The sequence below is a fragment of the Rhinopithecus bieti genome, unplaced genomic scaffold (genome assembly GCF_001698545.2).
Source record: "Rhinopithecus bieti isolate Rb0 unplaced genomic scaffold, ASM169854v2 scaffold_5948, whole genome shotgun sequence".
Lineage (NCBI taxonomy): Eukaryota > Metazoa > Chordata > Mammalia > Primates > Cercopithecidae > Rhinopithecus > Rhinopithecus bieti.
In genome coordinates, this window is record NW_016805422.1 from 2,741,392 (window position 1) to 2,763,498 (window position 22,107).

At 43.5% G+C, this 22,107-nt stretch overlaps 1 protein-coding gene across 4 annotated transcripts; it reads left to right on the forward strand.

Annotated features, from left to right (window-relative positions):
• The first annotated feature begins 371 nt into the window (after window positions 1-371).
• On the forward strand, window positions 372-22,057 carry IDNK (IDNK gluconokinase). 4 transcript variants are annotated; one of them, XM_017872368.1, is made up of 5 exons: window positions 372-602; window positions 5,818-5,848; window positions 6,501-6,587; window positions 19,502-19,545; window positions 21,369-22,057. In XM_017872368.1, the coding sequence occupies exons 1-5, from the start codon at window positions 391-393 to the stop codon at window positions 21,718-21,720; spliced, it is 726 nt and encodes a 241-aa protein (XP_017727857.1). In that variant the 5' UTR covers window positions 372-390; the 3' UTR covers window positions 21,721-22,057. The 4 variants fall into 4 exon arrangements, with proteins under 4 accessions (XP_017727857.1, XP_017727859.1, XP_017727862.1 ...); XM_017872370.1 differs by having other exon boundaries at window positions 512-585; XM_017872373.1 differs by lacking the exon at window positions 372-602 and adding an exon at window positions 702-1,418.
• Window positions 22,058-22,107: the final 50 nt, after the last annotated feature.

The following is a 22,107-nucleotide window of genomic DNA, read 5'->3' on the forward strand; positions in this document are numbered from 1 at the left end:
CAAAATATTCATACCCATGTATCTACGCGGGGGCGCGGGGAAAGGGGTGTCGATTTAGGAAGTGCTGCTTATTGCTGCCTGGCGTGGGAAAGTATGAGTCTTATTTTCCGTTTATTCTTTCTATAAGAACATTTTTATAAATGAATGAATGAATGCTTTCCATGGGTGGATGAGGATCCGGCCTGCCAGGGTGAGGCTTTTCTGGAACCAAGAGGGGCCAGGACAGTAGGAAGACAGGTGGCGGGGCTTTGGGCGACTACGGGCAGCCCAGGGAGACGCCAGTGCCAGGCCGGGCGCGCGCTTCACTTCCGGGAAGAGGAACGAGGGAGGGGAGGGGAGGGGAGAGGAAAAGAAGGGGCAGGAGAGAGAGATGGGGAGGTTGGGAAAGGGATGCGGAAAGCATGGAAAAGGGGCGCGGGGAAACCGGGGGAGCGCAGAGGGGCACAGCCCTCACTCGCCCTGCCTGGGCGGGAGCGGCTCCGCCCCTCGGGCGCCGGGAAGGCCGGGGCCGGCGGGGCCCGGAAGGCGACGGGAAGGAGCCAGGCTCGGGTCATGGCGGCGCCGGGCGCGTTGCTGGTGATGGGCGTGAGCGGCTCGGGGAAGTAGGTCCGGGAGAGGGCGGGGGGCGCCCGGGAGAGACGTTGCGGGCGCGGCGGAGGCCGGACGTGTCGCCGTCCCTGCCGGTGAAATGGGGTCGTGGGGACCCCCCCACCCTTCCCTTCGCATTCTCCCCGCCCTCCAGCCTGCTAGGAGAGCGCCCATCCTGGGACCGCATCCGAGCCCAGGGTTCCCGCTCTAAGACAGGGAGGCTGCAGCGACCGCATGCTCAGGGAGGAAACCGCTCCTGAAGAGGCGGCTGCGGGGCCGCGCAGGTGGAGGCCTGGCGAGCGGCGCGGGGCTCGGTTTCGGGGCGCCTCGTCGGGGCTAGGCGGGAGGGCGCACGGCCTCTAGCGAGAGGACGCAAACCAAGGCCCAGGCTCTCACGGACCTTTGGCCATCTGAACACACAGCGGCCTCCTCCTGTGAGGCCCTGGACTTCTCCGATTCGATTTTGTAAAGTGAATCGTTTTCCCCTTCCTTTCATCAGCTTAACCTGGAAGGAGACAGCGTTAATATGGAGGGTAGCTCCTGAAGGTTTGGAAAGAAAGGAGAGAATTGTGGAAACCACACAGGTAGCCCAGTATGCTAACTTGGAGACTGAGGAGTTAACATTTGGCTCCCTGTTTAAACCAAAGTCTAACCGTGCCCTTTATCAGAAAGGACAGCTGCTGCAGCAGTCGACCACAGGCAGCAAAGGATAGAACTTGATCACCTAAACATTAGAACCTTCAAGGGCCTATAGGACCCTTCTAGAATTTTCTGAATCAGGAACGGCCCATGTTGTGGCCCGTGTAGTCAGGTGTAAAGACTTACTCCAGGTAGATGGGTTTTGCTTTCCAAAATTGCTGTAGGGTTCTTAGCCACAAAGATAAGAAATCTTGAACTGAAATTGAAATAAAACATGGAGCCCCCAAATGCCTAGCTGCCATATGATTTGAATCAGTTGGAGAATGTAAAATCATTGGCATCATGTGATGTAACAGGAGTGAAGAGCCCTAGGTCTTGGTTCTGTTGCTGTCTGGCTGTGTGGGCTTGGGTAATTCATGTGCCCTTCTGAGTCTTGGATCAGTTGAGGGGGGTCTAATCCCTATGATGTATAGCTTGTGATATTCATGTACTCAGTAATTATTGAGCTCAATCCTTACTCTATGTCATTGTCATATAGCGAACAGGACAGATAAAATCCCTGCCTTCAAAGGATTTACATTCTGGTATGGGAGACAAAGTAAATGAATATATGTAGTGTGTGGATTGGTGAGATGCTCTGGAGTAAGCAGAACCAAGAGTGCCAGGCAGAGTGGTCAGGGAAGGCTCCTCTGGGGAAGTGGTGTTTGAGCAAAGACCTGAAAGACGAGGAGTCCGCCATGTGGCTAGCTGAGGAAAGGGCAGGAGAGGCAGAGGGAATGGCTGGTGCAAAGGTTCTGAGGCTTGGCTTCTTTTTTTTTTTTTTTTTGAGATGGAGCTTCACTCCTGTTGTCCAGGCTGGAGTGCAGTGGTGGAATCTCAGCTCACTGCCACCTCCGCCTCCCGAGTTCAAACAATTCCCCTGCCTCAGCCTCCTAAGTAGCTGTGATTATAGGTGTCCACCACCACACCCAGCTAATATTTTGTATTTTTAGTAGAGACGGGGTTTCATCATGTTGGCGAGGCTGGTCTCAAACTCCTGACCTCAGGTGATCCACGCGTCTCGGCCTCCCAAAGTGCAGGGATTACAGGCGTGAGCCACCATGCCGGGCTAAGGCTTGACTTCTTTAAGGAGCAGGAAGGAAGCCATTGTGGCTGAGTGAGGGGGAAGCATGATGGGAGATGAAATCAGAAACAATGCAGGTGAAGAGATGTGGTCATATGCTGGCAATATTTTGAAGGCGGAGTCAGAAAGATGTGTTTGGGGACTGGATGTGGGGTGTAAGAAGACGAGAGAGAAGTCAAGGATGATTCAAGATTTTAGGCCGGCCGGGCGCGGTGGCTCAAGCCTGTAATTCCAGCACTTTGGGAGGCCGCGACGGGCAGATCACGAGGTCAGGAGATGGAGACCATCCTGGCTAACACGGTGAAACCCCGTCTCTACTCAAAAAATACAAAAAACTAGCCGGGCGAGGTGGCGGGCGCCTGTAGTCCCAGCTACTCAGGAGGCTGAGGCAGGAGAATGGCATGAACCCGGGAGGCGGAGCTTGCAGTGAGCTGAGATCAGTCACTGCACTCCAGCCTGGGCGACAGACCGAGACTCCGTCTCAAAAAAAAAAAAAAAACAGATTTAGGCCTGGGTAATTGGAAGGAGGGAGTTGCCACAAACTGTGATGGGGAATCAGTAGATAGAGCAGATTTGGAAGACAACCTCAGAATCTCAGTGTGGGATATGGTGAGTTTTACCAGCCAGTCAGTCATCAAGTGGATGGTGGTTGGATGTCCAAGTCTGAAGTTCAGAGGAGAGGGACTTTAGATCTGACTGTGAGAATCATTGTTGTGTGGGTGTACTTAAAGACCTAAGGTGTTGAGATCACCAAAGGAGTGTGTATAGATAAAAAAGAACTGAACCCTGGGGCCTTCTGGTGGCTATGCCTCAGGGAGATGTGTTCAATGTTATTGACTAGCTGAGTAATAAAAAGACTGAGACTTGATTATATTCATCATCGGATGTAGCAACATCAAGTTCTTGAGTGACTTTGTGAACCCCTATTGGAGCCCTACAGGATTTTGAAATTATACTCCATAACATTTAGAAAAATCTTTGTCACAGCCTAATGACTGAAGAGAACAATAGTCTCAAAACAGAAAGACTCCATTTATAACACTGTTAAAACACAGTGACCTCAAGTACTCAGTTTGTTACTGTCTCCCCCCACCTGAATGTAGAGGATCATTTTCTTTTTTGTTTACTGATACATGTGTCTAGAACAGTTCCTGGCATTTCATAGGTACTCACTAAATACTTGATGACTTAATGAATGAATAAAAGGATGGAAGATGGCAGGCATTTGAGTGGGTGGCAGTGTTGTTAGTTTTCTTTATATTTTCACAGTCTTAGTGAAGCCACCCTTAACATCTCCTTCCAGGTTTCCTTCTCTTTGCTGAGGAAACAAGCTCAGACCTTTTGAATGTCTTTCTCATTGATTCTCCATCCCTTCCTTCTCCCCCATTGGCCTGTGTTGTCTTTTTAAGTCCCTTGCTCCTGATTTAGACCAACTCACTGGGAGACCTATAGACCCCAAATCTTGATTTGTAATCCTGGGTCTGACCAGTATTTTGGGGCCCAGCACGGTGACTTATTTCTGCCAGGGTCTTTGGTGCATATTCAAGAGTCCAGACAGTGGCTTTTCGTTTCCCATCTTCTTCCTGACAGTCTTCACCCACATCTCTTTAGCTCTACTTTCAGATTATGAGTACTGGATGGCATATTCATTCATGGCTAATCTAACTTGGTCTTTTTGTTGTTGTTGTTGTTTTGTTTTGTTTTGTTTTTTGAGACAGACTCTCACTCTGTCGCCCAGGCTGGAGTACAATGGTGTGAGCTCAGCTCACTGCAACCTCTGCCTCCTGAGTTCAAGCGATTCTCATGCCTCAGCCTCCGGAGTAACTGGGGTTACAGGTGTGTGCCACCATGCCCAGCTCAGTTTTGTATTTTTAGTGGAAACGGGGTTTTGCTATGTTGGCCGGGCTGGTCCCAAATTCCTGGCCTCAAGTGATCCACCTACCTCAGCCTCCCAAAGTCCGCCTGCCTCAGCCTCCCAAAGTGCTGGGATTATAGGCGTTAGCCACCGCGCCCAACCTAACTTGGTCTTAAGTGTGATTTCTACTATGCATACTTCTGGCTTCACCAGCTGTGGAGATTGGCTGAAATGGTCTGTTCATCCATAGGCTGCATGTCTCGCTGAGCAGCCTTCAATAGAATGAACATAACGGGAAAGGTTTCATTGCTCTCGCAATCCTTTGGTTACATCAAGGAGCAGATCTCAGTTTGGTACAAGTGTGTCTAACACCTCTCTGATGGCTTTTTGGTGAAAGAAAGAGGACCTTTGTTAGGCAACAGTGTCCAGCTAGAATTTAATCACATTGTTCTGTTTTCATTACATACAGCTTTTCAGGTGCCTTCTGTTCAAGGCAAGTGATGATAGCTTCTTGTGTAAGGGAATGAAAGAAAGTTTCCTTAACACACTTACTTAATTTTTAAAAGTGAAGCAATTAAATAAAAACATCAAAATGTGATGCAAAATTTAAGAGGGCATGATACAACAGTATGGGGATAAGTAAAAAATTATGAAGATGGTGCTTAAATAATTGGCATTCAGGCAACACTTTAAACATTGAAAGCAAGAAAGCATTTTATGGGTCATTGTCCGCTGGCCTCCACCCCTACCCTGTGGTACTAGACTGTTTAGGATGGCTAAGGCCATGTCTCAGTGAGCTTACCATTACATCCTGGGTAGGTGTATTACAAATTTCATTTGTAATAAACAAATGAAATGTAGGTGGATGGATACATTGTGTGGCTCAGATCCCTTGTTTTACAGGTGAGAAAACTCAGGTTTACAGGAACAGGTGACTTGGCTGGGAGCACTCATTTAGTGGCAGAAGGCAACTGTGGCCCCATCTCCAGTCCCGAGTCCCGAGCCCCTTTCACTAGCACATGCCGCCTGGTAGAGTATGAACAGATAGTTACCAAATGCTCTGCACAGAGAACGTTTAACTCCCAGTCTTAACAAGTGCCAGTGATCCATGAGATACTGACCCATGTCCTTTATTTTAGGAGTGTGTCTCTTTTAAACTCCAAAAATGTTTTTATGCTTTTATGAGTGCCCTGAACTTTACATGGGTGCTGCTAGAGATTAAATCCTCCATCAGACCCCTCCACTCAATATGCTCAACAGAATTTTATTACTTTATGAATTCAACATCCCCCACACACACACACACAAAATTATACAACAGGGACCAAAAACTGATTATTGAAGAAAAATCTTGGGTTTAATGAGATCTTGTATATTGCCTTTTGAGAAAAAAATAGTGTTAACTAATTATTTCTTGATTGACATTCGCGGGGATCAGCTAAGGCCAATCTCCAGACTCCAGGGTCACGGGCATCACTGCTTTAGGATTACACCGTGATTGGTATTTAAATTCCTGCTAGGGCAGCCATCCTTTTCCCAGACATCTTTGCACAGAAGGAAGCTCCACACATTGGGCAGGGCAGTAATGGAAACATCTGTGTCCTCTCCACAGATCCACCGTGGGCGCCCTGCTGGCATCTGAGGTTAGTAACCTGTCCTAACGCCTTCCAAGTGCGTGTCCTATTGTGTTCTGGTCTCCTTGCATCTCTTTTTTCTGCTTTGTACGGACACTTCCACATGGCTTTGAACCCCATTGGAGCAATTTCATTTTTCTCCTTGGTGATTACAAATAGCGATGAATAGGCAGGGTGCGGTGGCTCAGGCCTGTAATCCCAGCACTTTGGGAGGCCGAGGTGGGCGGATCACGAGGTCAAGAGATCAAGACCATCCTGGCCAACACAGTGAAACCCCGTCTCTACTGAAAATACAAAAATTAGCTGGGCATGGTGGCGCGTGCCTGTAATCCCAGCTACTCGGGAGGCTGAAGCACGAGAATCACTTGAACCCAGGAGGCGGAGGTTGCAGTGAGCCGAGACTGAGCCATTGTGCTCCAGGCTGGCGACAGAGTTAGACTCTGTCTCACACACACACAAAAGTAATGAATTAAAGGGACTGTGGCAGCCCCAGTCGTGGGGGTTGTGAAATGGCATGACAAGGTGCTTCCCTCCTGGGGGTTGTCCTTGGGGTTGATGGGAACCAGGCAGGTGTTCTACACCTGCCTGTAAGTAACCCCACAATGACTGTCACATTGGCCCATCTGCCTGCCACATACACCCTTTCACTTTGTTCTTAAAGCTGGGATGGAAATTCTATGATGCTGATGACTATCACCCGGAGGAAAATCGAAAGAAGATGGGAAAAGGGATACCGCTCAATGACCAGGTAACAGTTGCTGTCTGTGTCCATCACACGTGTCCCACCTGGGTGACAGGATGAGATCTCTACAGCACTTGGTGCAGTAGAGTTCTTGAGTCCTAGGGTCACTGTACAGGGGCTTCAAAGAGCCAGGTGCCCAGTAGACCCTCTACATATGTTAGCTCCAGTCCTGAACAACTGTCTGAACTCGGCCCCAGGAACACTGCCACCCTCTGCCCCAGCCTGAACAGGTTCTGCCAAAACACCTTGTTGTGGGATTTTAACCTGCAGAATGTAATTCCTGAGAGGGCAGAGGCTCCCTGTGCCTCATACATGGGGAAGTCCTCGTCTCTTCCCAGGTGCTGTCAGCCTGCCACCATCACCGTACTCTGGCATTCACCCCAAAGCCAGAGTGATTGTTGAAAACTCAAATCTGGTCATGCCTGTGACCCGGTAGAGGCTTCCCACTAACCTCAGGATCAAGACCAAACACCTACACTGCTAAGCATGCGTGGCATGGCCTCCACATGGCTCCAGCCTCTTTAGAAACCATGCAGCCCCCGCCATCTCCACGGGAGCACCCTGGCCTCTCCCAGTCCCTCCCACTGAAACACTTCTCCCATGGGGCCTTTGTATCCCTGTTCCCTTCTTCCCTGAGCTAGCCTTTCTCATCCTTTGATCTTAGCACCCATGCCACTCCCACAGGGAAGTGAAACCTCCATGATGGACTCTCATGGTGCCATTTCACTGTTGCACTTGTCCCTGTGGCAGCTCAACAACTGACGGTCTGAGAATTTGATTAATGTTTGTCTCTGCAACTAGACTTTACCCCTAAAAGGGCAGGGACTGTGGCTGTTCCTGTTAACCATTGTACCCCCCGGGCCTGATGCATAGTAAACATCAGAAAATAGTTGTGGCATGTTTTCAAGTGAATGAATGGATGAACAGCACTCTCCTGTGTGCAGGCTATAAGGCCATTCCCTAGAGTGTCTCACACCAGAGTTACAAACTGTCCTCGCTGGCATAACTGGCCGTAACTCAGGAGAGATGAGGGCAGGTCAAAGGCTGGGGCCACGCACTAAGGGTGTCCAAAGAGCAAGAACAAATGGAACTGGCCACAGACCAACACTGTTGTTTTCACTTTCAGTGGGGCTGGGCTCACCCCCAGGTGTCCTTTCCCTGGCTCACTATCTTTTCTTTTTTGTGCCTTGAGCCATTAAACCATTATTAGGTCTATTCTAGAGCACCCCAAAAGTGCAATTCTCTTTGTTACTGGGGGTGCAGCTTGAGTTTGTAGAGGTTCAGGCCTTGAATCATCACAGGTTTGCAACATTTGACTTTAGAAGATAGGGCAACAGAACTATAAAAGAGAGTAATAATAGTATAACAGAGCAGTAATAAAAGAGAGTAGTAATCATGTTGATACTAAACTAGAGATAATAAACATAGGCAACCTAGTTCCACCACCAGGCTTGTATGACCTTGACAAAGGGCTTAGTCTCTCTGTGCCCTGTTTCTCTCCTGTGAGGTAGGAATGTTAACAGGATCTATTTGATTGGCTTCTTGGGAGTATTAAATGAGATAATACAAAAAATATGCACAGAAAAGTGCCTATAGCATTCAACAAATATCACGTTTTAAAATTATTATTACTAACCATACACACACAACATAAATCATATATACACACCAATAACATAAACCATTTCTAAGGGAGTGTATAAAATGTGACTGTGCCAGTGTTATTGTAGGTTTCTGTTTGGTGACTGCAAATAAAAGGTAAGTTAAATAACAAAGCAACCAAAATTAATAGATTTTAAAATGGAATTTCTATAGTCTTCCTTTTCTTCACAAGTGATGCTTGTTAAGTGGACTGTATGGATTTGGGGGTAGAATTCAGAAGAGAAATTTATGTACAGGAGAAAAGATTACTGGAAGAAACACAAGTTACTTACTAAATTTTTTCAGAAAAAAAAAACTACAAGCTAGCCAGACCTTAGAGATAAGCAAAATAGAGAGAGGAGGAGGTAGAACGACAGATGGTTTACATTCTTAAGAGGTAGAATGACAGATGATTTTCATTCTTGATAAGAATCCAATGAGTCTAAGACTGAAGATATGGGTCACAGCTGTGCTGGCACCAACACAGCTCCTGGTTGCCGTGGTAACCGGTCCCCACCCTCCCCACACTGCCCCCATGCTACAGAGCTGAGGAAAGCCCCCTGTGGATGGATCAAAGCGTGTCCATGTCCAAGGCAGAGGCCCTGGTTCTCCCTTAAGAAAGAATCTAGGGAGGATGTAGGGAGAGTTTTGTGTTCAGAAGGCTCAGAGCTGCAGTCTGAGTGGAACATGTTAAGGGCTCCCTCAGGCTATTTAAATGTAAATTAATTAGGCCAGGCTCAGTGGCTCAAGCCTATAATCCCAGCACTCTGGGAGGCGGAGGCTGAAGGCCAGGAGCTTGAGACCAGCCTGGGCAACATAGCAAGTCCCTGTCTCTAAAAAAAAAATAAAATAAAAAATAAAAAAATAGCCAGTGGCGCATGCCTGTAGTCCCAGCTACTGGGGAGACTGAGGTGGCAGGATGGCCTCAGCTCAGGAGTGCGAGGGTACAGTGAGCTGTAATTGCACCACTGCACTCCAGCCTGGAGGAACAGAGTGAGACTCTGTCTGAAAAAAATATATGCAAATTAATTAAAATAGATAAAATGTAAAATCTAGTCCCTGGGTTATACCAGCCACATTTCAAAAGCTCAGTAGCCATGAGTGGCTAGTGGCTACCTTATTGGACAGCACAGCTATAGAACATCATTGCAGAAAGCTGTGTTGGACAGTGCCAGTCTAGAAACAGTCTACCCAAGCTGTGATAAATTATTAGCATTATCATGGTATTAATAATAAAGAATTTCAAAACTACTAGTCAGTGAGTCTCCCCTGGGCGCCCGGCCCTCAGTGTCCTATCTGAGCCTGCAGTGACAACTGAGTAGACTTCAAAGTCGATTTTGAAAAGAGGGTTTTTTTGGAAAAGAAAAAACAGTCCTGAAAAAAAATCTCCTGATTATAATTGTAGTATTTGCCCTGTATAGAAAATTTGGAAAGTACTAAAAAAATTTTCATAAACTGTATCACCCTTGGTCTCATCTTCCAAAAATATCTATGAATTGAATTTTGGAATTATTCTTCTTTCTTTTTGGAGGGCGGCCAGTATATAACATTCTATATACTTTTGCGTCAGGTAAAACACACCCATCTCCCCGCCATTCCCACTCCCCACCTTCCTTCCGTCTCTCTCCACCCATATTCTACCATTATCTGTTCTCTACCCATCATTCCCTTCCAAAAGACACTTAATTTCTTGAGATGTTTCCATAGGCCAAGAAAGCTTTCTCTAGCCTCATGACATTCTGATTTAACCCTTCTTGGAGTATTCATTGTGCTCACCTCTGAGCACTGGGCTGGGAGTCGGGAGTGCACTGCCTTCCCCATCCTTGCATGTAGGGACTATCTAGAGCAGGGATGTCCAGTTGTTTGGCTTCCCTGGGCCACATTGGAAGAAGAATTGTCTTGGGCCACACGTAAAATACACTAACACTAACGGTAGCTGATGAGAAAAAAAAAAAATCACAAAAAAAATCTCATAATGTTTTAAGAAAGTTTACAAATGTATGTTGGGCCACATTCAAAGCCGCAGTAGGGCTTGCGGGCTGTGGGTTGTACAAGCTTGATCTGGAGTGTGAAAACCTTGAACATCAGAGCCATAGGCAGAGATGCTAATTTGGATTGTCTCCTCTCTTTCCCCTAAGACTTGTGTGTGTGTGTTTGATTTTCATAATTTATTATATTGTCCACAGTAACTGTTTGGAAGGCGCAGAGCTTAGTGAATTTGCTCTAATATCTCCTTCTTGTTCCAATTTCTTCACTGTAGAGAGATCTCAATTGCCACCTTTCTTCATTATGAACATAAAATTTGGAGCTCATGTGTCTAGGTCCTTCCTAGCACCCTTACAATAAGGTCCACACTCCTTAGCAGGCCAGTCAAGGTCTTGAAATTCTCTTTATCCTTCAAGATTTACTCTTTCCAAGGCCTACTGTTTCCAAGGCCTGATCAAGATTGGCCTGTCCTCCAAGCGCAGTGGCTTATGCCTGTAATCCCAGCACTTTGGGAGGCCGAGGTGGGCAGATCACGAGGTCAGGAGTTCAAGACCATCCTGGCTAACACGGTGAAACCCCGTCTCTACTAAAAGTACAAAAACAAAATTAGCCGGTCATGGCGGCGGGCACCTGTAGTCCCAGCTACTCGGGAGGCTGAGGCGGGAGAATAGCGTGAACCCAGGAGGTGGAGCTTGCAGTGAGCCGAGATCACACCACTGCACTCCAGCCTGGGCGACAGAGCGAGACTCTGTTTCAAAAAAAAAAAAAAATGGCCTGTCCTCCTGCTGTGTTATCATAGCCCTTCTTAGTATATCTCCTACAGCCCTCATCACTGCCCTTCAAGTAACTTAATAGATTATTTACTCATTTGCGTCTTCCCTTTGACAATAGGAACCACACCATTCATATTTATCCCCAGTGCTCACTCAGTATGGTGCTTTGCATGTATTAGTGTTTGTGGAATTAAGGCCCAGTGCCTATGAAATTCGTGAATTTAAACTCTTTCAAAAATTCAGAGTTGGAAATAAGTACTGTTTATTTCAACTGTTAAATCAACCAAAAAATAATTTATTCCTTTTCTTATTTAAATCCCAAAGCAGCTCAATGAATTATATACAATCCCAACTTTACAAATGAACAAAGAGAGGCATAGAGAAATTAAGTAACTCAAGCAAAGCCACACAGCAAGGGGAGTCTTTCTGACTTCAAAGATCATACTCTTCCTACTGTGTTAAAGGCCCTGATCATCCAGCCGTTAAACAAATGATTCACAAGCAGTGAATCAAGGTTGGTTAAATGGAAAGAAAAGGGTTAGAGAGAGGGTGAGAGTGACAGCAGGAGTAAGAGGGGCAGTTCCCCGCAAGCGCATCCATGATAGGGGTTAGGCCTTAAGGATGTTTGAGGCACTGACTTAAAGGGTCATGACGGCACTGGCATGGTGCCCTGGCTTGAAGCAGGTCAGGCACTAGAACTTGAATTTCCACACTGGCGCTGTTTTGGGAAAACCTTTCTCCTTGTGGCTTCATGGGAGCCTCCAAGGAAAGTTCATAATCATTGAATTATGATTCACTATTTGGAAATTTCAGGAATCACGTTCAAAGTGCTGCTGTTTTATTTCCAACCCTCTCTATTGTTTTTATGACTGGTGCACACAGTGCATGGTCATTAGTCTGGTCTGCCATAAATTCCGATAGGGCAGATGTCTAAAAGCACCAATTTTTGTTTAAATAGTTTTATATTTATTATGGCTTTCATAGTTGAGATTCTGAAAAATTTTATTATGACTAGATGAAGCAATGTGCTTTATTATTGACTAAATCATCCATTAAGGCACTATTAAAACAATGAAAAAACATGTATTCAAAGTAAAGCTCTATTTATTGGTATGCAAGATAGAAAACTTATTACCCAAATATGTTTTCTGTAATTTTTGTTTCATTCTTATGAAATATTTCAGGCACATAGAAAGTATAATGAATACGATAGTCAACACTCAGCTTAATGAAAAGTGTATTTGTTTCCTAAGCCATAAAATAATACAGATTGATCTCCATTTCCACAGCACCAGCAAATAGAAATATTTGTGCAGATGGAATGGCAGAATATATAATCTGAGCAAAAGAGCAAAATGCAAGTTTGTGCCTGTGCTAATAAGAAAGAAATTCTGGTATTTAAACAAATTGTCCGCTCTGTTTGGTTCACCCCAAACTCATTATGAACATTTACTCATGCCAAAAAAAAATTATTTTTGTTCTGTGTATTTCATCTCTGAGTTGGTCCTAATTCATAGTTCGAATTGCCCCTTAACTCTAAGTAGATATGTGATCATGTAAATTAGCATTCAGCCCTAAGAACTTTCCAATCACTTCCTCTTCTAAAGCATTCTTCTTGCTGAATGGAGATCCGCAGCCCACAGCACTAGTCTTAAATAAAGTCTTAAAGTCCCACCCAGAGACTTCTACAGTGACAAGGGGAACACCTTGGAAAAGGCTGGTTGACTACCCAACTGGGACTTCAGGGCTGGCTCTCTGTCTTGCAGGCCCAGCCCCCTTGATATTGTCAACACATTGAATATGGATTCATCTCTCATGTGAGACCCCTACTAATCAGGTTTACAAGTTCCTGCATAAACCAAAATGCCAGTTGATATCATGTACCAAAAGAAATACTACTGTTACGTGGCCTGTAACTATCACATTAGTACCCACATTTTCGGAAGTCAACATACAATCAGAGGTTTCTTAGTGAACATGGGAGAGTTAAGACCAAAGAATCTGGTGATGCAAGACCATGCACTAGTAGGAAAAGGCTTGCTAATGAGAATATGATGTTCACAGGCCAGTGGCCAAGGCTCCATGTCCGCTGGACAGTGCTTCACATTTCAATCTACAGTGCCCTGCTCTGGCCTTCCTGCCTGCCCAGCCTGTCTGGGACAGACATGCTTCCTCTAGGTATGTGAAAATATTAAGTTGAATCACAGTGATGCCTTGCTAGCCTGGGAGTCACTCTAACTCCTTCACATGACCTTACACATCTCTGCCCCTTCCTTTTAACTGTTGATCTTTAAATTTAACGCTTAGAGAACAATCGTATTTCCTTCTTTTCCAAGTCCTTAGGAAAGCACCTCACTGTGGCCCTCATTTTCTCTAAGAAGATAAATCCTTTGACTCATAGCTTTATAGAACTTGACATAATTTCTATGATTTGAAGGCAGATGCCTCCATTTTCATGTAAAACATACTCCGGGGTTAGAAATCAGTCCCCTAAATGCTTATTCTACTTTTTTGTCAAGTATGTGGCCACTGTTTCCCTTCCTGTGGGCCAATATGTGCCACGTTTTTATAAGGTTGAATCCCAGAGTGGGAAGTAGAACCTCCTGCTAATGTGGGAGGCTTCAAGACCCAGTGCCTTCCTTCATTACAACTGTCTGTCAGAGGAGCTGTTTTAGAAAATATATACAAGAAGGTTATTTAAAAAAAAAAAAAGATGATGTATAGCAGTATTGTCTTTTTCATCTTCATTAGCCCATAAATGTGGTAGAAAAGCTTGGCTAATTACAAGGGGAATAAGAGAAAGAAAGGAATTTAGAAAGATGAGTTCAAATGGTACCTTAGGAATTAGTCAAACTTAGAGTGATCATGTCTAGGGTATTGGACCAAAAGCACCCAGAACAGTGGCTGGGTCTCCCTACACACACAATAAGCACTTATAAATGGATAAAGGAAAGTGGAAATCCAAATTTGTGCTTGAAGGGGCAGCTTCTCCCCAGGGGCAATTTTCCATCAAAAAATACTGCAGAGCTCAGTCAGTCCAGCTAATTATCCCTGTAGCCTATAATCCTTGACAGCCTTCTTCCCCATTCCCCACCATAAGCTCAGAAAACACTGAATTGCAATGGTGGTTTCAAGTTGCATAAATGTAGACTGTCCAACTTTTTTTCTCTTCACAGAGTGTCCAGAACATCTAGTTTTTTAGTAGGATGTCCTAGAAAACCTTGCCAATAATAAGCATTAAATATCTATACTCTTCTCCAAGAGCATATAAAGTCTCCTCATATATTCTAACGTTAATAACTTTAGTTTTTGCTTTATTAACCACAAAACAAAGACATTTTCTGACACACACAAAGACAGAAGGGCAGACTGTCATCTTCTCAGTCTAATGGAGGAATTTCAAAAACCTTTCTTGAAAATTTATACATCAAGCAGACAAAAGAAATTATGAGTAAGGATGTAGAAGATTTGAATAAACGTATCAAATCTGACATAGGCATTAATGAAAAGTAAATAACACATATTATTTTCAAGTATATGTGGGATGTTTATAAAAATCGACCATGTCGTCTGCAACTATGGAGCTGGTAAGCCTCATCATCTTGTTACTGCGTTTACAAAAACCACACTTGTTCCACTAAATACACCCCCCAGACAAGTGCTAACATAAACAGATGTTTCATTTGTTAAGTACATTTCAGCTCTTAAATACATACATGACAGTGACTGTTGTGATTTGAGTATTGATTTATGTTAATTATGTAGTTATTGACATTTAGATTATAATTTGTGTAAATTGTGTGACTGTCATCATTTGATCTGTACATTTTGTGATTTTTGTAGCTATTACATTTGAACTCCTAAGTGATCTCTGGTTAAATAGTGTGTGCATGGAAGTAAAGTCTTAGAGTTCTATGTTTAGTAAACTTACAGGACCCTCAATCCTACATTAGCACACAATGCTTTAAAAATAATCTTTTATTTGATATGAAGAAAAAGAAATATTATTTCTAATTCTCCTCTTCCTTCTATGAAGGGTGGATCCAGATAACTAGAGGGTTTTTGACTTGCTGAGCACAAAGTGATAGCCTTGGTAGAATGACCTTGCACTTACTGAAGATTAAATTACTCTGAATAAGAAATGTCCTGAGCCCAGGGGAGATACACAGGAGCTAAAGGTGGTTACCGAGCTGGAGAGCTTAAAAGGCTCCTCATGGAAAAGATCAAAGGAAAATAAAAATTGCCAAAGTCCAAAGCAAAACGAGAACATCTCATGTGCCAAAATCAAAGTGTGGCAAGGCTGAACTAAGCCAGAATAACCCACTCCCCCACATTTTTGGATTATGTAAAAGCCAGGAGGGCAGGAGGCTGAGGTTTTGATGACCCTGTAGAGATGGGAGATAAGATTGTAAGCCTGTATGAAGCATGGAACTGGACCTGAGTATCTTACATAAAGTCTTGTTGTTGTTGTTAACACTGATGTCAAGTAGTAGAATATAAAGTCCTTATATAAGGGCTGTCTTTGAATGAGGATTAAAAATATTGCCACCCACTGAACTCAAAAGGAGCAAAAAATCTAGCTGCCTCCCTGGGCCACAGGTGGGAAAAAACAATGATCCTCGAGAAACCTGAGCCCCTGCTACACCCCAATTCACATTATATGACAAAGAGGCACCAAGCTTATAAACTGACATAAAACTGTTCTAGAATTGATGAAACTGCCTGTGAAAGTGTTTCCAAAACTTAGGACTCCCACAAAGGAAAAAAAAAAATCTTTTGCTGAAGATGAAACTACAATCAAAAACTATAAACTGCTGGGAAAATGTACCACTATGAGAGAGAATCAGCAAAAACAGTAATTGTAAGATGTTGCACTCCAAGAACTAGACATAATAGAATCAAATGGAAGACAAGAACAGGAAAATTTGAAAAATAATGAAATAAAAATATTAGAAATAAAAAATAATCAACAGATGGATTAAACAATAAACTAGATACAGCTGAAGAGAGAACTAGTGAATTAGAAGAAAAGCAGATTGGAGCATATTACCCAGGATGAAGAAGAGAGCTAAACAAAATACTCAAGAAAAATGAATAGATGTGTATGATAAAATGTCAAACTTCCTGTATAGCTAAAAGGAACCCAAGTAAATAGAATAGGAGAAAGGCAATATTCAAATAGGTAATAACACTTTTCCAGGGTATGAGTACTCACACTGAATACGCAAAATAAGTCCTGAGCAGGACAAGAGTAATACTGAGTAATACTCAAAGACAAAGAGGCTTTTTCCTACCGAAAGCTACCAGAGATAAGATATATTTTCTAAAGGATTGCCTAATACACTAAAAGAGACTCCTCAACAAAGGCCCAAATAAAATGAAATAATTATTCAAACTATTGAAAACAGTCAACCAAGAATTCTTCACCAACTAACAAAATCTGATTCACAAGTAAGCACAAAGACATTTTCTAACATACACAAAGACGGAAGGGTGGACTGTCAACTTCTCAGTCTAATGGAAGAATTTTAAATACCCTGAAAAATTGATACATGAAGTAGACAAAAGAAATTATTAGTAATAATATAGAAGATTTGAATAAATGCATCAAGCCTGACATAGGCATTAATGAAAAATAATATTCTTTTCAAGTTCATGTGGGACATTTACAAAAACTGACATGTACTAGACCACAAAGAATATTGCCACAAATTTCAAAGAATCAGTATCATACCACTCACATTTTTTACTATAATGAACTGTAAAATCAATAATAAAAATGCACACACATCACCAAAATGGTTGGGAACTCTAAAAATAAGAAAAAATTTTAAAATTAACATTCATATAAATAATTTATAAGTTAAAAATCATAATGGAAATTATAGAATATTAAGTAATATACAACAAAAGTACTATCAATTAAAATTTGTGAGATGCAGTTACAACACTACTTAGAGGGAAACTAGCCTCTAAGTGCATTTTTGGGAAATGACAAGAATGAAAAGTAATGAGCTAGTTGTTCAGTTCAAGTAGAAAAAAATAAATGCAGGAAATAATAGAAATGAATGCTAGTGAAAACAAACTGGGCACATGTTTTCAGGATCTCCTGAGGGCTATGTCATGGAAAAAAATAAACTATGAGCAAAAGCTAGTTGTTTGACAAAATAAAAATAGATCTCTAGTGAGACCGATCAAGAAGAAAGCAGCACAATTGAGATGAATAACAAAAAGAGGGATGTGGAAAACCTGATGCCAGTAAATTTGAAGACTCAGACAAAATTGGATAATTTCAATGAAAAATATCAATACTGTGGGGAAAATGGGGTTGGATGGCAGTGATCTAGTGGCAGACACTGCTTAGGGACACCTGCTTTTTCCCCAGTGAAAATGTGACCATTCTGGTGCTGCATTTGGCTTAAGAAGCAGAAGGTCCAGAGAGCTGTATAATTTACAGTAAGGGCATGGATTGTTTATGTTACTCCTTTGAAGTAATGATAAAGGTGATAAAAAGTGACTACGTTGTACAGCGAGTGTAACCTACAGATAGGAACTGTGTTCAAGGTTCTGGAGGCCTGGAAGCTGGGCTGAAATGAGCTGAATCTGCTCCTGCTATGTGGCCGCCTGGCTTCCACCAAGTTTCTTATTCTTTAGCCAAGTAAGAGAATGCAGTAAGAGATGGGAAGGGCAGGCAGGGAGGGTGGCTCAGCTAAGTGTGGTCTCTTCCTGCCATCATAAATGTTGCAGCTACCAAAAGTGAATCAAGAATAGAAAACCTGAATACAATACAGTGCTCATTAAAGAAACTGAATCTATAATCAAAGATCTCCCCTCAAAAAAGACCCCAGGCCTACGGGGTTTTTCAGATGAGTTTTATCAAACATTATATATTATATACAAGCTGTTTGAAAGAACAGGACAAAAGGGAAAACTATCCTACTCATTTTATAAAGCTAGTAAAGCCTTGACACTGACATTTAATATGGTCCATATTTTTAAAATATAGGCCCATCTCAAAATATAAAATCAAAAATTCTAAATAAAATGGTAATAATCAAATACCTAAAAGCAAGGACTTTAAAAAACACATCATGTTTCTGGAATCAGCTTCAAAATCATCTAGGATGGGATTATCTGGGATGTGGGATGTGGTTGGGGCCATACGTACAACAAGACTAATCGTGGGTTGAAAATAGCTGAAGCCAGCCGGGCATGGTGGCTCACGCCTGTAATCCCAAAACTTTGGGAGGCCGAGGCGAGTGGATCACCTGAGGTCAGGAGTTCGAGACCAGCCTGACCAACATGGAGAAACCCCATCTCTACTAAAACTACAAAATTAATTAGCCAGGCATGGTGGCACATGCCTGTAATCCCAGCTACTCAGGAGGCTGAGGCAGGAGAATTGCTTGAACTCAGGAGGCAGATGTTGCAGTGAGCCGAGATCACGCCACTGCACTCCAGCCTGGGCAACAAGAGCGAAACTCCGTCTCAAAAGAAAATTGCTGGCCGGGCGCGGTGCTCAAGCTGTAATCCAGGCATTTGGGAGGCCGAGGCGGTGCGGACTCACGAGGTCAGGAGACTCGAGCCGTCCTCGCTAACCCGGTGAAACTCCGTCTTACTACAAAAAATACAAAAAACTAGCCGGGCGAGGTGGCAGGGCGCCTGTAGTCCCAGGTACTCAGGGAGGCAACTGAAAGGCAGGAGAATGGCATAAACTAGGGAGGGCGGGAGCTTGCAGTGAGCTGAGCTGATCCGACACTGCACCTCCAGCCTGGCGCGACAGAGCGGGACTAGTCTCAAAAAAAAAAAAAAAAGAAAATTGTGAAGGCTGGTATGGTATATGGAGGTTTGCTTTGTACTGTTTTGTCTGCTTTTCAGTGTGTTTAAAATGTTCAATAATAGAAAGGTTTTTCTGTTTTGTTTTCCAATGCATTATGGCCAATAATCAGGATTTGCACCAGGAAGGAGGAGAGAATTTACTTGTCTCAGGAAGATTTCTTTGTGAAACGCTGTAGCACGTGCTACGTAAATTTCCTCTGCCTTCTCTTTGGCAAAAATATAAATTTCTTAGAATAATTTTATCTGAAGGGAATTTTGTCCTTTGGAGGGTTTGAAGAATAGGACCAGGGGACAGCTGACATTAGGGTTTATGTGTCTATCTCTCTGCATTTGAGATCAGAGATACCTGAAGAATACATGCAGTACAATAAAAGATTTGTAAACTTATCAGAACCAGGGAGGACATACGTAAAATGGGGACATTAAGATGGGGAGATACATACTGGTACTTTAGGGCAATTTTTATTATTATGAAAAGAGCCACTGACACCAGTCAAAAGAAAATGTTTCTGCCCAGGGGCTGGCCCCTCAGCCTTGTGCATGGCCCGCTTCTCACACCACTGAGCTTTCGCTGGACCTTAACATTTGTGAACATGATATAACTATGTTTCTCTACAAACAAACAATACCTGGAGAAGTCACGTTGTGTCTGGGTTTTTGGTTTTGTTTTGTTTTTTTCAGGACCGGATTCCATGGCTCTGTAACTTGCATGACATTTTACTAAGGTAAGAGACCACTGGGCCTTGGCATAAGCCACAGCCAGCAAGTAAAGAAAACCCTCAGAAAAGACAGGAAAAGAAAAATGCACTCCTGAAATCACAACTGACTGATGGTAAAGGATTCTAAAAACTGACTACACTTCTATCAAGTAACCACAATGATTTCAGCCAGCCACAGGCAGCATGGAGTTTCGTCGGGCTCTGGAGACAAACCTTCTAGACAGCTCCACAGTTACTAGCTAGCAGTCTTGATCAGCCACTTGGTTTCCATAAGTCTGTTTCTTCATTAGTAAAATGGGAATTAATATAGTTCCTACCACAGATTATTGTAAGAAGTAAGTGAGTTGATGAGTGGGCAGTAGAACAGTACCTAATACATAGTAAGTGCTCAAAAAATGTCCACTGGTGCCACTTCTGTTATTGCCTATCTGAGTTAACAATTTTTCCTCCCTTTACTTCAAGCTTTGACTACCAGCAAGGCCTGAGGTCATTTGTGAGTGAACAGGTAATTAGCTGCCAGGATTAGAGTCCATATTGCCCAGCTCTGCAGCATGCCCCTGAGCAAACAGGGTGCCCCCCACACCACCCATCTGTGGGTCTGACCCCAGTGGTGTCCTGGTCAGGACATGGAGAAGGATAAGGAAAAGGCCGGGAGTGGGTTACGGATCTTCCTTTCTAAGGTGAAGTCATACTTTATCCATCTAAAACCGTCTGGGCCATATGAAGTTAGAATATACTTAAATGAACAAAAATTCAGTTTGCTTTTTTCACACCCATTGACATGGCTGGCAGCCCTGTCTCTGCATGGGCTGAGTTTTGATTTAGGGGTTTACGGTTCAGGGTTTCAAGGTTTGAAAATTTTTGCCTACCTGGGTCTCTAACATAATGCACTCATGAGTCTATTTTTACAGTACTGTCATTTTATAGTCATAAAAGGGGTATGGCTTCATTTTATGTTTGCTAGCCATGTATTGGCTGCAAAACAAAACAAAACAAAACGAAAAAAAACACGCAAGGGAGGCCCCTTCCTTCAGAACTTTCATTCTGAAGAGAACTTTATACTGAATCCCTAAGCCAGCCCCAAGTCAGAATGTATGCACCAATTCTTAACTCCAGAGTCCTGTCCTGACCCCAGGATGACTGCCTCCCACACTCAGCAGCCGAGCGGTCTCTGGCCGCACTGGTTTCCCCTTACTGGTGCTGTGTCGCACTGCCTCTGTTTCTGGCTCAAGTTTTTCCCTTAGTGCGTCCCTAGAAACCTCTCATATTCTACTCACCTTGCCCAGAGAGAGGCTGATGCTCCCTTCTCCCGCTTTCTCCAGCTCTGCACCTGGCAATTCCCCAGACACTATGGAGTAGGAATAGGGAGAAGCTAAGTTGTACAATGCAGATCCCTGAACATCCTGCAGAGGACCTGAGCTTAGCTGTTTGCATACCACAGGGGCGCGCCGGCAGCCCTGTCTCCACACGCTGAGACAGAGCAACGTCTGGCATCCATCAAAGCAGAACCAACACTTCCTGAGCACATCTGTGTATCAGAGATCTCGAACAATGTTTGCCTTATGACAGCTCTACGGGCAAGTACCCTAGATGGCCCCATTTAACAGATGACGAACTGACAATCAGAGAGGTAAATCCCTTCGCCCAGGATTGTTCACTACTAGCAGATCTTTAACTCAGTTAGTACTGCCTGATGCTTAACCACCACTTTCTAATGCCTTCCACTGGCAGGAAGTAGGACTAGAGTCCTACACCTAGAATTGACAGAGGTCATTTTTAAATGTCTTCATTCTTTAACCTCCCTCTGTTTTTTTTCGTTTTTTAAACAGAGATGTAGCCTCGGGACAGCATGTGGTTCTAGCCTGTTCAGCCCTGAAGAAAATGTACAGAGACATATTAACACAAGGAAAAGATGGTGCAGCTCTGAAGTGCGAGGAGTCGGGAAAGGAAGCAAAGCGGGCTGAGATGCAGCTCCTGGTGGTCCATCTGAGTGGGTCATTTGAGGTCATCTCTGGACGCTTACTCAAAAGAAAGGGACATTTTATGCCCCCTGAATTACTGCAGTCCCAGTTCGAGACTCTAGAGCCCCCAGCAGCTCCAGAAAACTTTATTCAAATAAGTGTGGACAAAAATGTTTCAGAGATAATTGCTACAATTATGGAAACTCTAAAAATGAAGTGAGAATCATTTTGTATCAGTGGTCCACACAAAATTAAGCATAAATATTTGTGCCATCACAAACCTCGTTCCAGCCACCTTGCCCATACTAGATTCTAAATTTTTCTAAAGGCAAACAAACCCCAATGTATCAAGACAGACTTGTTTAGGTGTAATTTTAGGAATTATGCTGGTTCATCGGGAAGCAGAAGGGGAGTTTTAAAAGTCCAGCTTAAATTGAAGTTTAAATTCATTAAATGATCAGGAAATTCTGTAATCGATGCTGGAAATCGTTACATTGTTTAGAACATTCTTGCTCATGCCCATATGTGCACAAATAAATGAAACTTGGCTGTCTTTGACATTCCCTGGAAATTGGTGTTGGAAGTATAAACATGTACATCATCCACC